The 19,557-nt window shown below is 40.2% G+C and overlaps 2 protein-coding genes across 2 annotated transcripts; both read right to left on the reverse strand.

The window, feature by feature from the left end:
* LOC109487562 lies at positions 1-4,596 on the reverse strand. The gene is made up of 5 exons (XM_019791569.1): positions 4,456-4,596; positions 3,081-3,125; positions 1,949-2,072; positions 1,215-1,342; positions 1-427 (listed from the first exon to the last, which is right to left on the reverse strand). Exons 1-5 carry the CDS (start codon positions 4,594-4,596, stop codon positions 185-187), a joined length of 681 nt encoding a protein of 226 aa, XP_019647128.1. The 3' UTR covers positions 1-184.
* A 2,496-nt stretch (positions 4,597-7,092) lies between these two features.
* Positions 7,093-11,996, reverse strand: LOC109487563 (mammalian ependymin-related protein 1-like). The gene is made up of 7 exons (XM_019791570.1): positions 11,919-11,996; positions 10,414-10,573; positions 9,584-9,685; positions 9,268-9,343; positions 8,148-8,321; positions 7,295-7,407; positions 7,093-7,143 (listed from the first exon to the last, which is right to left on the reverse strand). The coding sequence occupies exons 2-7, from the start codon at positions 10,567-10,569 to the stop codon at positions 7,093-7,095; spliced, it is 672 nt and encodes a 223-aa protein (XP_019647129.1). The 5' UTR covers positions 10,570-10,573; positions 11,919-11,996.
* Positions 11,997-19,557: the final 7,561 nt, after the last annotated feature.

Consider the following 19,557-nt stretch of genomic DNA (forward strand, 5'->3'; position numbering starts at 1 on the left):
TTACTACTTGATACAGTTCATGCGGTTTCTAGCCGCCAGAATGTTCTCGTGTCTGGGGCCACGTCTCCGGGTCAACTGGTGCTTCTGCTGTGTGAGCAGGTGGGCCTGACACATGTTCTTAAATATACTAATGCTGCGGGCCTCTTTAACAGACTGAGGCGCATTCTTTAACAGACTGGGATCTTCAGTGTCTCGGAGAAGGACTCAGTATTGGGGTTGAAGGCCACTTATAGGATGACGGCCGCTTGGTCTTTTTGGTCCGCTTCGTCTTAGTCTTAGCAAGGAGGTCCTTATTCGTCTTAGGGACGACTGCGTCCGTGGCCAAGGGGGACGGACAAGTCTTCTGTGGTGTCTGTGGTTGGGGAGGTTGTTGTTGTTGTTGTTGTTGTTGTTTAGTCTTGGTGACTGGTCTGGACATAGGGCGTGGCTAGAGAAACACATACATACATACATACATACATACATATATAGTATCAGTAATGTAGAATGTTAAGGGATACATTATCTATATTGTGTGTACTGGTGATAGTATATATAACGTTAGGGTCTAAAGTAGAGTGCATGCACAAGTTTGGAGACAACTTTCACTCTGATTAGTTCACATGGGGGCTTTTTCATTTAGAATAAAAGCTCCTGTTGAAATATTTCTTCCACACGGTAATGCCATTTCAATTCACGTAAATAATTTAGGTTATTCAATTTAAACTGGTCATAAAAATCATAACGGGAAAATTGCAACAAGGAAAGAGGACCATGGGCAAAAGAACGAGCTAGCTAGAACAGAAAAAGATGTTAATAGACAATCAACTGATGTTTAAGCCCATAAGATACGACAACAGACAATCAACTGGATTTCTCTTGGCATGGCATCATTCTTCGAAAACCCACACATTCCAAAAATTGTTATCCTTCGTCTGCCTGAAGAAAAAAGTTCAATCCGCCAGCTATAGGTTTAGGAGTTAGCTTTTAGTTCAAGTTGTGAAATATTGTTACCACTGTTTGTATTCCTCATCCTATCAAATGTCACTTACAATTAAACTCCGGCAAGGGTTTGTAATGAATAATCAATCAATCATTGGAACACCTTATAATTCCAACTCGTTACCTTATAAAGGTTATTGCGTTTTTTATGAAAAATGTCAACTAACTGTATCTAGAACGGCGCCAAGTTCATTAGTCTATAATGTCGTGAATTCGCCTTTTATTGTGTTCACCTTTTCCGTCCGTCTGGTGAAACATCCGCAGACGTTGAGAATGAGCAGCGCGCACAGAACTCCGTTCATCAGGGTTAGCGTCATGTTAAACGCGTACAGACCGGTGAACTCCTTACTGTCACTACAACCTGGGAGGAAAGAACATACCAGATCTGTATGCTGCACACATTTGCATAGATTTTAATTTATGTGTAGACTGCACTAAACTTCGGTTGGGGAAAGTCGTATTGAGGTCACCTGGTGGCACCGAATGGCAGCCGCACAGACCTTTGCGCGACAGTTACACAAAAGTGTGTGGAGCAAATATGTTATGTGTATCATGTGTATTATGTGATTGTAAACACTGCATCAATTCAAATATAAAAGGCTGCGATTGCACGGGTAATGTTTAACCAATAAACAATGTATTATTACTATAGCTAGATCAATGTAACTATAGCCAGTAGCCTTATATCCCCCGATGCCCTCTCTTCAACATGTTGTCTTCTATCAATATTGTATAGCTATGAATCTACAAGTAGACTCAACTATATCAATGGAATTCGCTAGCTTATGCAATGCTTTTCCTTACAATGTGCCTGTTACAGTTCACGATTCTATGATAGAATCTCAAAAACATGAATATATCTTTACTTTAAAAAGTTGTTAAGTAGAAGCTGCAGCTAAAGAGATGAAGAGAGGCAAACAAATTCATTTAGCAAACTAACAAACAGCAAGGCAAACGTAGCCCGTACCTCCTTTTGCTGTTGTGAGGTATAGACTGGAGTTGCAGGCTCCAATGACGAGGCCCAGGAACACGAGAGTGTGCAGCAAACAGACAGCTTCGTAGAAGTAGGCTGCGACCGTGGCTAGCCACACCTGGATTGGAAGGTGACAGAAGCGCCATAGCGGCTCGTCTCTGTACTGCATTTCTTCTAGTTTGCTCGACGATATTGCTATTAGCGCACTTTGAAATGTGTCAACAAAGCCAGTCCTGTCAGCAATTATATGTCTGGATCAAACTGATAAGATTTTGGTATTTTAAGTCCATAATGTACAAAAACACTGAGATTAATCAAGATATCAAGCAAGAGATATTGACTATTTCATTGAAAGTAATAATAGGTATAAACAGTGTCCCTAAATACATGTTATCAGCACGGTAATCAGACCGTTTAATACAACCTTTGACACGATAATGTGACAGTCGACAAACAGGACTTATACCTTTATCATCCATGAAATCTAAAATCTATTTGCCGCGTAGCCATTATTCAGAAATCAGCCGAATTCTTATACGTATACATTTCTTTGATATTCTGTGACGCAAATAGTCAAAATAGCTTTACGAACCCTGCATACAAGCAAACTGACCATTATCAATAGTTCTGTTGAAAATAGTAACATTCACCGTGCAAAATTCTATCTTTAAGAGCGCTTTGAAACATTCGTGAAGGTTCATTTTCGTCATTCCAGTGAACATTTATGCCTACTTCTACCATGCTTAAAGATTGGATTTGTTGTAGTGATTGGTAGATTTTTCACTTTAGGTGAGACGATTGAACAAACATACGGATAAAATCTCTAAAAGTTACTAAAACTCAGTCTATACATAGGCTGCAGTGCCTACAAGTACTAGAACTTCTTCTTCAAAACCAGATCTAAAATAGTTATGGTATATTTTGATTAGGTGAAGGTGACAACCTGTAGCATAGATTTATATACGTGTATTCGGACACACATCCGATGTGAAAATAGCCCAGCATCCAACGACCAGCGAATGTAAATGTTCCTGCACACATACCGGGGAGTTGGGCGTGCTTAGACCCTGATTACCAGACACTGAGGACGTGACAAAACAACGGGAAAACAACATGCCACACTTACCAGGCGATCGTTCTCCGTTATAGTGAGGATCCCTGTTATAAGCGCCTGGAACAAAGAAGGGGATCTACTCAGAAAAGAGAACGCTGATCTCTTATGCGTTTCAGTGGTATAAGGCTACTCTCCAAGCAGAGGTTGTGGGGCAATGATCGTTACCTTTTTATATATGGCCGGGTTTTTTGTCGCCACCCCCACTTGGGTCGCGCATGGACCCTCTCTGGCCAATTTGATACTGCCTGGCCAATTTGATAGTCTACTTTTGAGACCCTAGGATCTGCTTGGAGATTAGTATAAGGCGTAGGTTGCATGAAAGCATGAAACAGCAAAACAAAAGTATTTCCACAACAAAACGATCGAAAATGTTATTCACTTATATTATAGTGATATTATGGTGATATGACGAATCTGTCGCTGTACGAAAATCTATCTTTAAGAGAGCCTTAAAGCATCCGTAAAGGTCCATTTTCTTTACTCTAGTGAATATTTACGCATGCTTTTCAATGTGCTTAAAGATTGGATTTCTTGTAGTGTGCGGAATTCATCAGTTTAATTGGTTATGAAGAAATAAAGATCACAGATAAACTAATTTACAAGTATCTAAGGCTGTTCTCCCTAGGTCCTTACAAGTTTTCAGGTTTCTAAAGCATCTCTTCTAGTTATAGATTGTATGTCTAACTGATTTTTCTGTAAAGGGTTCGATGATCAATTGCAATAGATGAAAGTAGTTTTCCTTCTAACAAACAGCAAAGGTGCTAATGTATATACAACTTTTAACAGTAGCACTTTTTAGTTAATCAAAATAGATCGATGGCACAGTTTTTGATCAGAATGTCATTGTTTTGAAAACAAGTATAGTAATGGAGCTATAATTATAGAATTGTTTTAATCAACCCCCGTTTCCCTAAGCTACATGTATTACAAACAGACCAGAATTTGAAACAGTCATGGAGAGACAGGCCAAGACACGAACAAAGCTAGTAATCACATTCCGGGTTACATATATCCGCCACTTTGAAAAACAGTGTGCTTGAGAGATCTCTAGTGTTAGCAGCCCCATGCTTGCAAAGTTAAGCTATGAAGGAATGTATTATACTGATAGACGTTACATTGTAGATCTCTTTGGACGCATTTTCAGGGTAGCGGACATATTTGACCTGGCTAAATTATGCCAGTAGATGTTCCACCTACCTAGCCTCCACCAGGCCTTTCTACGGGAATACGGATCGTAGAATTCGACCAAAAAGATAGTAAAATTGGCCAAGGGAATCTGGCCGCGGGGAGTAGTTTCTTTCCCTCCGAGGCCTGTCAAACCCCAAGGCGGCCAAACTCCCCTGGCAAATATTCTCCTATAGCTAGTCTGGCAGAGACTACCACCTACCGTGGAGGCAGCGACGAAGGAGAAGATACTGCCGATGTCGTAGGCGACCAGGAAGCCGACCCCGCTACACACCCCGGCAACAGACCCCAGGATCAGCAGGTTCACCGCCAGGACCTTGTTCCTCACGACCCGAACCTCCATCACGGCGTACTCACCACTAACGGCGATGTCCTTGCCTTGTCTTGCCTTCGTCCCTTGACCCAAATCAGGGATGTCCAAAGGAGCCAAAAAGGTATTCTATATGGTTAAAGTGCTTCCGTTTGATGCCGCTGTAGTTCTGTGGACAAAACAAACTATTTGGCCGAACTCCTCAAGTTTTGGTTTCTCATGACAACAGCATGTACATGTGTACATGTACTCGTCGATGTACTGATGTTTTCAGGCCGTCGTAGCTTTCTTGATCATGAAAAGTTTAGTCTTGTCGTGCGCACGTTTACCAACTCTTTAAGAACGTCAGCCGAAGTACGACCGTTGATTTGAATTCTTTCAACTAGTCCTTAGGAAAGACGTGTCCTCTTCCAAAAAGATGATGCTTGCTTGTACGGTTCATGTGCCCACAGTTCCTTCCTTACTGTTAACGTTGGTTACCTTACTGAGCCACATTCGTCGTAGGTCGTCTTACGATTTTAAGCAGTCTGTGACAGAACCAACCGTCCACAAGGATTTAAGATAGCCTTTTCCGTGATAATACTGGTAAATTTTACAGAATATACAAATACACGACTATCCCATGCCCTCAGTTTGCAATCGTGAGATGATTGCACGACGTTATTTGTCCGTGTCGTACTTTAACTACGACAGACCTGAGACTACGTACTGTTGGTAGAAGCAGTATTTTCAAATCAGACTCTATCATCTAACACAGATACGCATGCGCCCCTAGTCATACAAATCCCCCCCCCCACCTCTACTCGAAGTTCCAAATCCACCCGGATATCGCCCCGCGCTGTTTCCGTCTTCTGCCTAATAATTGGCTGGACCGAACACAACCTTCGCTCCGACATACCAATCCTGGCGCGCGTAACATGCATCAAACGTTCAACAACTATATTACTTCTAAATCTTCCACAAACACCGACACAGATTTTCATTTCTGAAGCGCGAAGCAACAGATCTGACTGCTTAAAATGCCAGAGCTCACAATCTTAATTCTTAATTTGTAATTGTATGTTATCTGTGCTTTTGTGTATATCTGTTTTATGTATTGAATTGTCTTGTCTAATAAGCCCTGGAAGATTAGCCCCTCATGGGCCTCCAAGGCATTTTAATAAACCATAAACCATAAAAATCAAGCTATTAACAATCATTTGAAAAATAAAATGTATAGCGTTACCCTAGTGACATATTCGACAATATGTCAGAAAGTCTATGACCAATACTACACATTTTGACACCGATGTCTGTTTTGAAGACTGGCTTGCTTTGAAAATGCCGGCTTGTATGGTCAATGCGAGTCAAACAAGTCGTTGATTTTTAACAAACAATGCCCAAACATGTAGCACGTATCTGACTATATCGTGGGAACTGTTTGGAAAGTTTTCCACTGTCTATAGATATTGTACCAAAACTCCAAACTCGGCAAAACATACGCACACGAAATGCCTATTGACTCAGGCCACAGCAAGTAAATTGTATGGATGACATCCTCTGCAGACTCCAAATCTAATGCGAGCGGGCGAAAAAAAAACAATTCGGGTCAAAAAACAGGGTTCCTACATTTAAAATGTTGACTCAATCATTGTACAAATGGTTTTGATTCACTGGGAACATCACATATATACACAGCCAACATCACATATCACTGCACCAAGTAAGAAACAAAACATTAAATCAGAGCGTTTTCTTGTCTCCTCTCTTCATAGTTATCTGCCATCCACCTTCCGGCATGGTAACAGACATCTTTGCCCATATGCGGCATGTTGACCACTGTAAAATGGCAACAAAATTTCTTGTTTTTTTTCCGAATTCAGGCGAAAATTAATGCGCGCGATGATGACATCCATAAAAATTACTTGCTGTGGCCTTAGATATGTAGGTCGTGCCAAGCCCTGGACATTCTAGAAATGAGCGGACTTTGTCGTCTTAATTGCCTGGGTAAGCTGTGTTTACTCAGTGTCTGAATTCAGCTTAAGTTTGAAATTGCTTTTTAATGTAACTCCTTCTACACGTCCGTATGCGTGTCCCAGGGTTACCGGTGTATTTATGAACGAACGCTTGATGCCTACAGGTGTGAAATACTTGTCTTTATTTTCTTAATTTGACCTTCATCTGATATTTATGACCTTGTGAAGGAAAGGTCACACCACCTGAAGTGAGCTGTTGTTGTAAAAGACATGTACAAGTGGAAATTCCCACAAAGTAAATACCTTGACCATGTAAAGTTGTGAATTTACTTTTCTCTGTGTATCGTGAACTATTTGTTGTTTACGGCTGTTGAGATAACTGAAGATAACTGTTTTTGTTTACATCTTGGAGAATTATGCACGGGACAATTTTTAAACTCTGCTACTCTATGTGCACTGGATTTGCGTGAGAAGGCAGACACAGTTTCACTGAATTCACGTCTTGTATGAACAAATTATAAACGGGAAACTGCAAAAACGACACTGTACACGTGATGGTGGTGTTTGTGACAATTCAGACAGGGGGCGCTCCTAGACGACCTGTTTGAAAGCTCGAAGAGGTGTCCTGTAAAGGAGGGACAAGAAAAACGGTCATCATCACGTGCATTAAAAATGAAGTGTTTGGGCTTTTGTGAATGTATTGGAACTGAATGCTATATAGTGTACGAATGGGGCTTTTCACACTCGACATTGAAATTGTAAACAAGTATGCTTACCTCAAAAACAACCTGGTGGTTTTTAGCGCAGGGTGGCTCGGGAGGAGAGAAGACACTGGGGTCCTTTATACCAGTCGTTATGTCGGTGAAAATCTGAGTCGTCACTGTAGAATCTGAAGGGGGTGGTAACGACAAGGTATCTATTATAATTAGTTATTTGTATCGTAATACATCTAACCTTCAAGTTGCAGTTCTTCGGAAGGGCTGTCATCTGTGAGTCCCATTTTAGGTAGAATTACAACGTGAGCTGCAGATTTAATACAGAATCGGAGTTAGGACAGCCTAAACCCGTGTGTAACGATTCACAAACTACTACTTTTTTTACGTGTGTCTTGCAACTGTATAATGTCCTTGGTCATACTTTTCCATCGTGTACAGATCATGTTCCACTGATAAAATCAAGGATAAAACCGACTCAATTTTGGTTATCGCCGTCAAGTGGAAAGGAGGCCTGACCAATTTTGTGGTTCTCAATGAGACTCATTCTTGCGGGAAATATAGCCTCCAATCATATCTTTTGTGGCTGCTGTGGATATAGGAACAAATACATAAGACATCGCTACACCAGTACAAACAAGAACGCCCGATAAAACGCGTATAAAGGGAGTCATAGCCTAAAACTCAGCTTGTAGAGTAGTAAATAGCTACATGATCATTGGGTGGGGAACCGGACTTGAGCTTTTGAATTTCCTGTATCTACTGTTTTGCCTGTCTTAAAGTTGCGTTTGTTTTTTCTTAATTATATATATTTGTTTAGTGGTGCCGTAAACATAAGCGCTTTCCACTTGAGTGCGGCACCACCAAGTCTTGTACCTTTTTCTATGTGAATGAATAAAAAAAAATAGCTACATACGCTGCCTCATCAGGTTGACGGTGACTTGTGTGACGGGGTAGCAGCCTTCCCGCGTCACATCGGAAATGATGTAGTTGTTGTCCATCCCTGCAAATGTCGTCATGAACGCGTCACACTCCAGCCCGCCTGGCGCCATCCCGCCAAAACTGAACGAACCGATGTTCGTGGCGTTGTCTAGAGGGTAGGAAACAATTCGTTGTACTTTTGTAAATAAAAAAAAGCAAAGCAAAGCAAAGCAAATGCATAATGTTTACCTTCGCATATGGTCTGCTCTGTTAATTCTTACTCAAACACAATTTATTGAACAATTATTTTGCTAGGTATCTTTTCAAATCAAATGTTGTTACTAATTGATATTATTATTATTATCACTACTATCATCGTTATTGTTTTCATTTGCTGTTTTTGCTCATACTGCTGCCGACCTGTTATGTATCATTTATTACTCATCGAATGATTTATTATTTATCGCCGTTCTATTTACTTCAACGTTCATTATATGATTTGTTAATTCTTTGTCATCACCCTTGTAAATAGTGTTGTTATGATTTCTGTTATTGTTTATTTTGTTTATTATTTATGAAATCCTTATCAGTTTATATTGGTGGGGGCTTTAAAAGGAGTAATTTTCCTGTTTCCCCCAACCTTTTTTACATTTTGTTGTAAATAAAGCTGAAATAAATAAATAAATAAAACACGTTCACGTATATATATGGAGACAGGAGTCTAAATCCCTCTTACTATAAAATTGCAACATGATGTAACCCAACACCGGTTACCATGGTGACAGATAGTCTGGGTCAGAGGTCAGTGTTTGGAAAGGAAAAAGAGGAAACTGAGCAAGACCAATATGTTTTCCTTTGGTAAACATAAATATATTATCATATCATCATGCTGTTGTGTTTTTACATTGTACATCAGTTCAAAATGCTAAGTACACTAGTAACTATACTTTGATGGCTTACTAGTACCTAGGAAATACATGGAATGACACTTTACAAAACCAGACTTCATAGCCTTCATTATTAAGGGCAATGGAAATGACCTTTCGGTTACATGACTTCAGTAATTGGGCAAACGTGTCGGAAAGTTTATGATCAGTATGGTTAATACAACCTACCTGGTATACACTGCTTTACAAATCCCTTCAGGACAGACTCCATACAAGACTTGCCTCGTATGACGTACTGTTTACCCTGTGGGGGATAACAGTGAGTACTGTTAGCTTCAATAACCCAGATACAGAGCAGATATCACTACTGTGTTTGGCTATTGAAGGCTATAGTTAAATGGCATCATAAATAAAAGTACTTTCCAACATTTCAAGCTGAGAAATTATATTCTTCTGCACTAGAAAGTCACAAGCTTAAAGGATAGAACTTGTATGTTTCAAGGAGGTATGACATCTTCGAATTCTTGTTCTTTTAAGAAGTTACCTTCTTGTAATCCTGGATGACCTTGACCATGATGTTTCCCGTCCCGGTCTCGTTCAGATTCTCGACTAGTGCTAGTTTCTGGTTGGTGAAGTCGTAGGATATCTGTCAACCCAAATACAACAGGTAGAGGTAATAATATAGTTAGTCGTGGTACACATGGTGCCCTTGAAAATGATGTTATCAATTGCACAAGACGGTTACACTGTATGTTATCAATAGCATGATGCAGAGTATGTAGACGCTTGTAAGTTGTATAACATTACATGGTTATCATACTACAGCAAAATCAAAACGTTCTGGTTCCTAACTGATTCTTAGCCTTTGAACGAGGAAAACATTTTTGCCAGGAGTTTTTAATTTCTCAAAGAACCTGGCCGGGGAGCCAACGGGAGTTGAAGGTCGACATAGGGTAATTCAGGAAGCCGAGGATTTGTTTATTTGTTTATTTTGATTTTTCACAGAGTGAAAGGGAGGTCAAAACAGGTGCATACGCACCTTTACAAATTGGCCTCCTCCATGCAAAAACACATATACAACATCAAAATAACAACATGTATAAGAATACACAGAATTGGCAACCAATATAGAAGGTTAAGCATTTCAGATATATCTAATAAGTAGTATAAATTGTGTTGAAACAAGACTTAGTGAGGTCTAGAAGCAATACAAGAACTACACCCACAAGAAGTGGTCCAAGTACATGGCAGGTCAAGACTGTAATGTGTGTTATATCTGTTGTAGGTGGCCTTGAGTAGCTTGTGTTTGATGTGTAGGATCGCAAACTTTCCGCGGGAGTCTTGTTCATTCTACATGTAGTTACTACATTTTACCTGTACAGTCCCGTCCACGGTTCCTAACTTGTCGTCCACCAGGAACCCCTGCAGCCCCTGTATCGTGCCCTCCCATTGGTCAGGCGTGCAGCACGGTTTCTGTCCCGCACACAGGCCCAGCACGGCACACAACACCAACACAACCACCTGCCTCATGCTGCTGAAGAGTTGTACGACTTGTTAAAGAACGGTCACGATGTTCTTATGACATCCTCACAAGAATCATGAATATGTTAATAAAATGTTATTCTTGATAAGAGACAACAAAAAACGAGGAAGACTCTGAAAACTGGCATGTGCTAAGGGACCTAATCTATTTGAATAAGCTGACTCATGGTCAAGAATAGTCGATGATTAAGCAAATACACAACAAGGAGATTGTTCTAATTTTTTTCTAAATTTAGATAGAACAGATATAATTATATAAAGCGAGTAATAGTCTAAAAACTGGCATGTGCTAAGGGTTCTGATGACCTAATCTATTTGAATAAGTTGATTCATGATCAAGAATAGTCGATGAATAAGCAAATATACAACATGGAGATTGTTCTATTTTTTTAAATTTAGATAGAACAGATATAAAGCGAGTAATACTCTGAGAGCTGACATGTGCTAATAGTCCTGATGACCTAATCTATTTGAATAAGCTGACTCATGATCAAGAACAGTCGATGATTAAGCAAATACACAACAAGGAGATTATTCTAATTTTTTTTTAAATTTAGATAGAACAGATATAAAGCGAGTAATCGTCTGAGAACTGGCATGTGCTAAGGGTCCTGATGACCTAATCTATTTGAATAAGCTGACTCATGGTCAAGAATAGTCGATGATTAAGCAAATACACAACAAGGAGATTATTCTAATTTTTTTTTAATTTAGATAGAACAGATATAAAGCGAGTAATACTCTAAGAGCTGACATGTGCTAAGGGTTCTGATGACCTAATCTATTTGAATAAGCTGAGTCATGATCAAGAATAGTCGATGACTAAGCAAATACATAACAAAGAGATTACTCCCAGTTTTCGAAATTAAGACAGAACAGATAAATTCTTATTCTTTATGGAATTATACAAACCGTGTTTTATAAGCTGCATATGTTCATACATCTACAACTGTCTTAAGAAGCGAGAAGAAGTTTAGATTGTACATAGTAGTCGAACCAGTACTGTAATAGTACACATTAGTATATATAGTAAGATATCTCCCTATATTTTGTGTAGTGCTTTATACATGACGTACCTGTGCTTAGTTTGTAAAAGCATAAACGTACAATAAAGGTCTTCAATCACATCACATCATATCAATGATTCAAACGGTTATAGAAATATCGGAATTCTGGCATTGGTGCATGGCGATGCTGAAATCGCACAACGTAAGGCTAAAATTAGGCAAGAGAAAAAGCAGGCGAAGAACAGCAATATGACATCTCTGTTAGTCGTAATCTTCAAAATGAATTCTCTTACAGACAATATTCCTAAAGTTTATGCGATAAATACACACCTTTACAAATGGCGAGTTGAAAGACGTGTGCCCTGTCTCAGGTCCCTACTCGTGACTGTGAATAAAGGTACTGTTCATTGACCCAAGAAAACAAACAGGTTATATTTGATTAAGAAGTAATCATTGACAAGGGTTGTAGGTTAGATGGCAGTGGTGACTGATGGCAACAATGCTTGAAAGCTAATAAGGAGGGGTTTCTTACGTTGTCTGCTGAGGGGAATACCACAATAACTCGCGAAGGCTTACATTTTCTTAGTTCACCTCTTTCGTACCTTTAGCATTCTGATTGAAGATTTCGAATAGGGTGCCCAAGCAGATGTTAGGGGGACAGATTGTAATGTTTTCTGAGTGACGGCCGGGCGTCACTGACAGTCCCTCACCCTATAAATAGTTGAGTAAAGGTCAAATATTTAAGGAAAGGTGATGATATCCACATACACCCTTGATATATTCATTTTCGTACTAAAATTGATGTGTATATGAATGTAGGCGGCGCTTCAAGGTGTTACATGGGCTCCTCGCGTAGCGCCGAAACATCGTTCCTTTCTGTGTCAAGTAGGGTTTTAAGAAGTCTTAAAGGTCATTCAAAATGTTTGCGAAGACGTCTGGGTGTGTTTTGGGAAGTTTTCACCTGATATAATCCTATCGTTGTATTTTTACGCATGTTTGAAAGTTGGGGCTTAATACCCTAACAGAGCCCAACCTGCAGTACCGCTCCCGACCGCATCTAAGAAAGTCACAAAGGAGACCGTCAAATTGCCAAATTTCGGTCTTTTCGGGAGTGGGGAAATCGCGAAAGGCTCGCAAGGGGTATTCAGCATTTTCGGTTGTTTTCATGTTAATTCAAGTAGTAAGACCAGAATAAAAGTACAGAAAGGTTCTTCTAGAGATAATCTATCTGGAAATATCATAAAAGTTTATATATGATCCGTTGTTCTTTGCCTTGAACAACATGAAATCCTTACCTACAACACTACACAACTTTGGAACACTTTTCCGAAGTAAATCTTGCCATTTTGTGGTTAAAAACAATATGACGTTTGAATTCAATGATATCAAAGTTGTCTAAGGCGTAAATGTAGCCATTTTCTAAAACTACGAACCGTACAAAAATATATATAACGTTGTAGTCTTGGACCGGGTAGATTGTTGCACTTCACAAACTATTCCGCTAGGAGCGTTATTATTCTAGTACCCCGGGGCCCGTCGGACGTATTACCATATGAATGAGAACCAAACAGATGTCAGGGGGAAGATCATAACATCTGCTTGAAGATTTCGAATAGGGTGCCCAAGCAGATGTTTGGGGGACAGATCGTAATGTTTTCTGAGTGACGGCCGAGCTTCTCTTACAGTCTCTTATCCCATATAAACAGATGAATAGTTGAGTAAAAGTCCAAAATAGTAAAGAAAATCTGATGATATTCACATACATCCTTAATCTACTCATTTGCGTACAAAAATGGACGTGTATAAGAATATAGGTGGCGCTTTGAGGTGTTACATGGCGCCCTCGCGTAGCGCCGAAACATCGTTCCTTTCTAAGTCAAGTAGGGTTTCAAGAAGTCTTAAAGATCATTCAAAATGTGTGCAAAGACGTCAGGGTGTGTTTTGGGAGGTTTTCACTGGCTATAAGCCTGTCGTTGTATATTTACGCATGTTTGAAAGTTGGGACTTAATACCCTAACAGAGCCCAACCTGCAGTACCGCTCCCGGCCGCATCCAGGAAAGTCACAAAGGAGACCGTCAAATTGCCAAATTTCGGTCTTTTCGGGAGTGGGGAAATCGCGAAAGACTCGCAAGGGGTTTTGAGCATTTTTGGTTGTTTTCATGTTAATTCAAGCAGTAAGACCATATAAAAACACACAGAAAGGTTCTTCTTAAGATAATCTATCTGGAAATATCATAAAAGTTTATATATGATCCGTTGTTCTTTGCCTTGAACAACACGAAGTCCTTACCTACAACACTACACAACTTTGGAACACTTTTCCGAAGTAAATCTTGTCATTTTGTGGTTTAAAACAATATGACGTTTGAATTCAGTGATATCAAAGTTGTCTAACGCGTAAATGTAGGCATTTTCTAAAACTGCGAACCGTACAAAAATATATATAACGTTGTAGTCTTGGACCGGGTAGATTGTTGCACTTCACAAACTATTCCGCTAGGAGCGTTATTATTCTAGTACTCCGGGGCCCGTCGGACGTATTACCATATGAATGAGAACCAAACAGATGTCAGGGGGAAGATCGTACCTTTAGCTTGAGGTAAGCTGCAATAAATAAGCAAAGTGACGGATAACGAAAATATCATGTCATGTAATTTGACATAAACTGGTCGTTGAGTTCGATAAAATGTGTGTACGGTAAGGCGTAAGTAAGTAAACCGATGTTAAAAAGTAACTGACAGGCCCAAACCCCCTGTCAATTTGAGTCTTCCCCGACATCTATGTTACCCCAAAGATTCTTATGTTATGAACTCAGTCACACATTTATAATCCCACTGGTTTCATTCCTTGTTTCACCTAACTGCCGCTTTAGCGGTCTCAAAAAAGCGCCCTCCAGTGATGGATAGTAGTATTACAGCTTGTGAAATGTGCGATCAGGCGCTGGTTAACGGTCTACAAAAAGCGCCCTCCAGTGGCAGATATCGGTACTTCAGCCATGAAACAAATAGTAACTGGCCTCGTTGATAACCGATGCTGTAGAGCTGTCTCCACAAATCAAGAACTAATCGTTCCAATTGTGGGAGAAATGCAGCTCCCCGCCATGGAACGGCCGTCTGATAAACTCCGGTGTCGATTTAAAGGTTGTTTGCCTTACAGTCAAAGAAAATTCCCTCTTGTAGTTATATATTTTCATTACATCAACAACAGCAGTTACTACTGCTAACAGAAACACGACAAATATCTGTCCTTATTTGGGCATAAACCATCTACTACTATTACGTCATAATTACGATGGTATCTACGATGATACCTTATTTGGGCATAAGCAACGTCCCAATACTACTGCATTGCTTATTCAAGTTGCTAGGTGTCGCTGTGAGACCGTCCGCTAGTGAGTACTAGTGACTTTGACATCTACATGCAGTGCTTTCCATCGCTGCTAGTCGTCGCTGTGAGACCGCTAACTTCTCTTTCACGGCGTAATTCCGTTGCGTTGCCCTGCATGCCCCAGAGGAAGACTAGTGTTTAAGCAAATGGAAAGATATCCTAGCAGACAGGAGTGCGCTGTGCCCGCTTGTGTTGGCGGTTCGACCCGCCCGGTTTTTCACAAGAAAAAGCCGCCGCGCGGAACACATTTCGGGTCTGCACTGCAAAAATACATTGAGAATTGTTAGAGAAACCCGATCACCACTCAATAATATTACAACCTTTCACCCCAATCTGCTTAGTGACTTTATCCGATATTTGATTTATACTGTGGCGGTCCAGAAGCTAGCTAAGCCATCTCACATCTGCTTGGTTTTCATTCATATGGTAATGAGATCGACAGCGAAAAACTCGCTTCTGCAAAGGATGTCACTTCTGCAAGCGATCAGCTGATCGCTAAATCACGTTTTGACATATAACTCGAGAATGAAGCAAATTTGATGGAGGGCATAACGTAGGAATAGAATGGAGACCACAAGCAGTATATCCTAAAAACAAGAAGGACAAAAAATGTTAAAAGTTGCATTTTTCTAAAATAAAAAAAAGCGGATATTCATCCCCTATCACACTCCCATTTTCGGGCTCCCGTTCCGAAAAGGTCCGTATCTCGCTAACGAAGCCTCGCTCATTCCCAGATTCGGCCATTTCGCGACTTGGGAAACGCGATGGGCTCTTATGGGGATTTTAATTCAGGTCTTTCCTGCTCTCGTTCTTGACATTGAGGCTCACCCAGACTACCTAAATATCACTTATTTGTCGGAACAGAATCCTGGTAGTCTTACATTTATTCATTTTGAGGCAAACATTCCTAGAACAGCTTGTACGAGTGGCTGAATATGGAGATTTTTTGTCAATATTTCAGTGTTCATTAAACCAATAATATCTGAAAATACCGTGTGAATTTATTTATTTATTTATTTATTTATTTAATCTTCAAAGACACCTGGGTAGCTCCTTCAGCCAATAGCTGATTTCCAAGGAGGCCCAGGAGGGGTACAATAAGTAAAAGAATAATAAATTATACAGAGTACATATCAAAAGATGTAAATGAAATCAATATAACTGGAAGTTATACATAAATAAATGAATTATACGAAGTTCAACATGAACTGAGGGAATTAACAAGAAAACATAACTTCAAATCATAATCATAATCAACATAAATCGTTTTCCGTTCAAAATGATTGGAGGTCAGAGGTCGTCTTTAAAGCTGCCTTGAAGTGTTTTAAAGTTTGAAACTGCCTTACTTCAGCTGGTAGTCTGTTGAAATACTTTGCACCCGTGTAAGCGAATGCTCGCTGACCAGTTGTGGTATTGTATTTTGGTAAGTGTAGTTTAGTAGTCTGTCTGGTGTGATATGTATGAAGATTATAATTGTGCAAAAAAGTTGAGGATAGGTATGTGGGCATCAAGCCATTCAGACATTTAAATACTGCTACACACACATGCTCAAATCTTCTTTCAGTCAGGTGTTTCCAGTTTAGCATCTGGTGGAGGCTGTCAGTGCTGCTCTCACGTAGTCTTCTTTGCAGCACTACTCTGGCAGCTCTGTTCTGTAGAATTTGAAGCTGCCTCTGCTTGAGGGCTCCACATCCCTCCCACACCGTGTCGCAATAGTCGAAGATGGGCAATATCATGGCTTTATACAGCATATCAGCAATGTTAAGGGTTAGGCAAGGTCTAAGGCGTTTCATTAGCCCAATTCTCTGTGCTACCTTGCCACAAACCTTGTCTACATGTTCATTAAATGATAGATTACAATCAAGATAAACACCAAGATATTTGAATGTTTGTACTCTCTCTATGATCTCCTGGTCAATGCAGAGTTTCAGAGAAGGTGCAAGTTTTAATCTATTGGCAGTACCAAATAGCATCCATTTAGTTTTGGATATGTTTAGCGTTAAACGGTTTGATTGGAACCACCTAGCTAGACCAGTAAGTTCAGAGTTGAGAGTTTGTTCGATGTGTTTTGCATTGTTGCTGGCACAGAAAATTGCTGTATCATCAGCATACAGACAGACTTTACATGCAGTGACAATATCAGGTAAGTCATTTATAAATATATTGAACAGCAAAGGGCCTAGTATAGACCCTTGGGGAACACCTAGAGTGACAGGTAGGTATTCTGATGTGCACCCGTTCAAAGAGACAACTTGTTGTCTCCCTGACAGGTAGTTTGCAAACCAATGGAATTCAGCACCTTGCACTCCCATCCAGGACAGCTTGTTTAACAGTAGTTTGTGGTCAACAGTGTCAAAAGCCTTCTTAAGGTCCAGATATACCACTCCCACCAGACTACCCCTATCCATGTTATGTAGTATATAGTCTTTAGCGTCTAATAGGGTTGATTCTGTAGAGTGCCCTTTTCTAAAACCAGACTGTTGGGTGGACAGAATACTGTGTTGGTGTAAATATTCAAGGAATTGTGTGTGTACTTCTCGTTCAAAAGCCTTCATAATAACAGGTAGTACAGAAATGGGCCTATAATTATTTGGATCTGTTGTCTCCCCCCCTTTATGTATAGGTGTGACCCTTGCTGTCTTCCAGTCTGCAGGTATATGGCTAGTAGAGAGAGACAAGTTGAAAATGTGAGTTAGAGGTTTGCATATGCTAGGTGCTGCTACCTGGAGAAGCCTTGCATGTATTTTGTCTAGACCAGTTGCTTTGTTTCTTTGCAAAGCTTTCAGTTTCTCATACACTGACAGTTCACTTACTTGTTTGAAGCTGAAAGTGGATGTCAGGTTTTTATATCTCTGAGGGCACTGTATGCGTAGGTTGGCAGATTGATTTTTAAAAGTCTCTGCCAATTTGTGGCCAATGGTAATAAAGAACTGGTTAAGGCAGTTTGCTATGTTTGAGAGATCAGTAATAAGATTCCCTCTCCATTGCAAGGATTTGGTAACTACTGTGGTCTTTCTAGGTAGCACTTCCTTAACTGTAGTCCAGAGTTTTTTGGAGTCTACCATATTCTCTTCCAGTTTTTGTTGACAGTAGTTGGCTTTGGCTAGTCTAACCTTCTTGTTTACAAGGTTGCGTTTAGACTTATAATCCTCCCAGTCTTTGTTATCACCAGTTCTGCGTGCCCTAGCTTTCATATCATCCCTGTTTTGCATCATCCTCTTTATGTCTGGAGTAAGCCATTTAGGCTGAGTGTCTTTAGTGCGTTTTGAAATGTAGGGGGCATGAATGTCACTGATTGTAATAAAAAGTGACTTAAACTTCGCCCACGCTTCCTCCACACTGGTGGCCTGGGTGACACAGTCCCAGTCTTGATCCCTGAGATCAGAGAGAAAGCTCTCCTCGTGGAAGTTTGTAAACTTACGAGAGGTCACATATCTAGTTGTTGATTTAGGGCGTTTCCCCTTTCTGATACAATATACTGCATAGTGATCTGACAGTGTACAGTGAACTACCCCCAGAGTCACTCAGCCTGTGTGTGTCACTACAATAAACATGGTCAATCAGACTACAAGAATGTTGGTTAACTCTGGTTGGTTTATCAATCACCTGCTGAAGCTGAAACTCTCGACTCAGGTTTGTAAGGGTTTTAGCTGCTGCACTGCTGGGCCCATTTAGGTCAACGTTGAAGTCGCCTAACAGGTAGAGCTCAGAGTCTGTATTGGACAGGCTCCACTTCTCTAGAGCAGTCCTCAACAGAGAGTAGAACTCCAAGGGGCTAGTGGGTGGTCTGTATATGGAAGCAACAGTGATGGGTTTAGTGAATGGTAAGTTAACTGTGCAGACAATTGCTTCAAGACCAGGCTGTTTCAGGTCTGGTCTTTCAGCATGGGTGTATACTTCTGACACATAAATAGCCACCCCTCCCCCCTTTCTGTTCCTGTCATTCCTGTATAGATGATAACCCGGTACATATAATTCGGAGTCCAGGATGGTGCTGTCCAGGTGGGTTTCACTGAGTGTCATGATATCAACCTTATTTGTAGTCATAAAAACAGATAATTGATCTAACTTGCTATATAGGCTGCAAATATTAAGATGTACAATAGTTAGTCCTTTGGACTGAGGTATCCTAGTACCGTTTTCAGATACTTCATCTACATTGTCTATATCAGAGTCACTACTGTTGCTAGTGCCAGGTGAAACAAAAAAGGTATCACTGAAGCAGGGAAGCAAACAGGAGTTACAGTACCAGTAATTGTCAGAATTTCCCAGTGTTTGATATTCATGGGTATCCATGTTAATACAGCTGATGTGATACCATTTGTCACATAAGTCACAGCAGATTCCTTTTTGATTTTTCCTCACACACTTATTACAAGTACCACAGGGGTCCTTAGGCCCAGGATTGATTGCAACATCACCTGACAAGATTAGTAGTGTATGACAACATAGATGTATGCAATTTACTGAAGTTTCTGCACTTTGTGTGTTCTTTTTCCTGACATTTCCAACAGATGGGAAGAGCATGTTGATTGCTTGGTCACGTGCGGTGACCGCATTAAAATAATTGCCATTTGTATA

Source organism: Branchiostoma belcheri, unplaced genomic scaffold (genome assembly GCF_001625305.1).
Source record: "Branchiostoma belcheri isolate BF01 breed outbred unplaced genomic scaffold, Haploidv18h27 scaffold9, whole genome shotgun sequence".
Classification (NCBI taxonomy): domain Eukaryota; kingdom Metazoa; phylum Chordata; class Leptocardii; order Amphioxiformes; family Branchiostomatidae; genus Branchiostoma; species Branchiostoma belcheri.

Excerpts from the sequence above, each read along its gene's own strand:
- LOC109487562 (XM_019791569.1), bottom strand. The coding sequence starts at position 4,596 with ATGGAGGTTCGGGTCGTGAGGAACAAGGTCCTGGCGGTGAACCTGCTG. Across the intron at positions 2,073-3,080 it reads TAACGGAGAACGATCGCCTG|GTGTGGCTAGCCACGGTCGC; the intron begins GTAAGTGTGGCA and ends CTTCCAATCCAG. Across the intron at positions 428-1,214 it reads TCACCAGACGGACGGAAAAG|CCACGCCCTATGTCCAGACC; the intron begins GTGAACACAATA and ends GTGTTTCTCTAG.
- LOC109487563 (XM_019791570.1), bottom strand. The coding sequence starts at position 10,569 with ATGAGGCAGGTGGTTGTGTTGGTGTTGTGTGCCGTGCTGGGCCTGTGT. Across the intron at positions 9,686-10,413 it reads CCGTGGACGGGACTGTACAG|ATATCCTACGACTTCACCAA; the intron begins GTAAAATGTAGT and ends TTGGGTTGACAG. Across the intron at positions 8,322-9,267 it reads TGTAAAGCAGTGTATACCAG|ACAACGCCACGAACATCGGT; the intron begins GTAGGTTGTATT and ends CCTACCCTCTAG.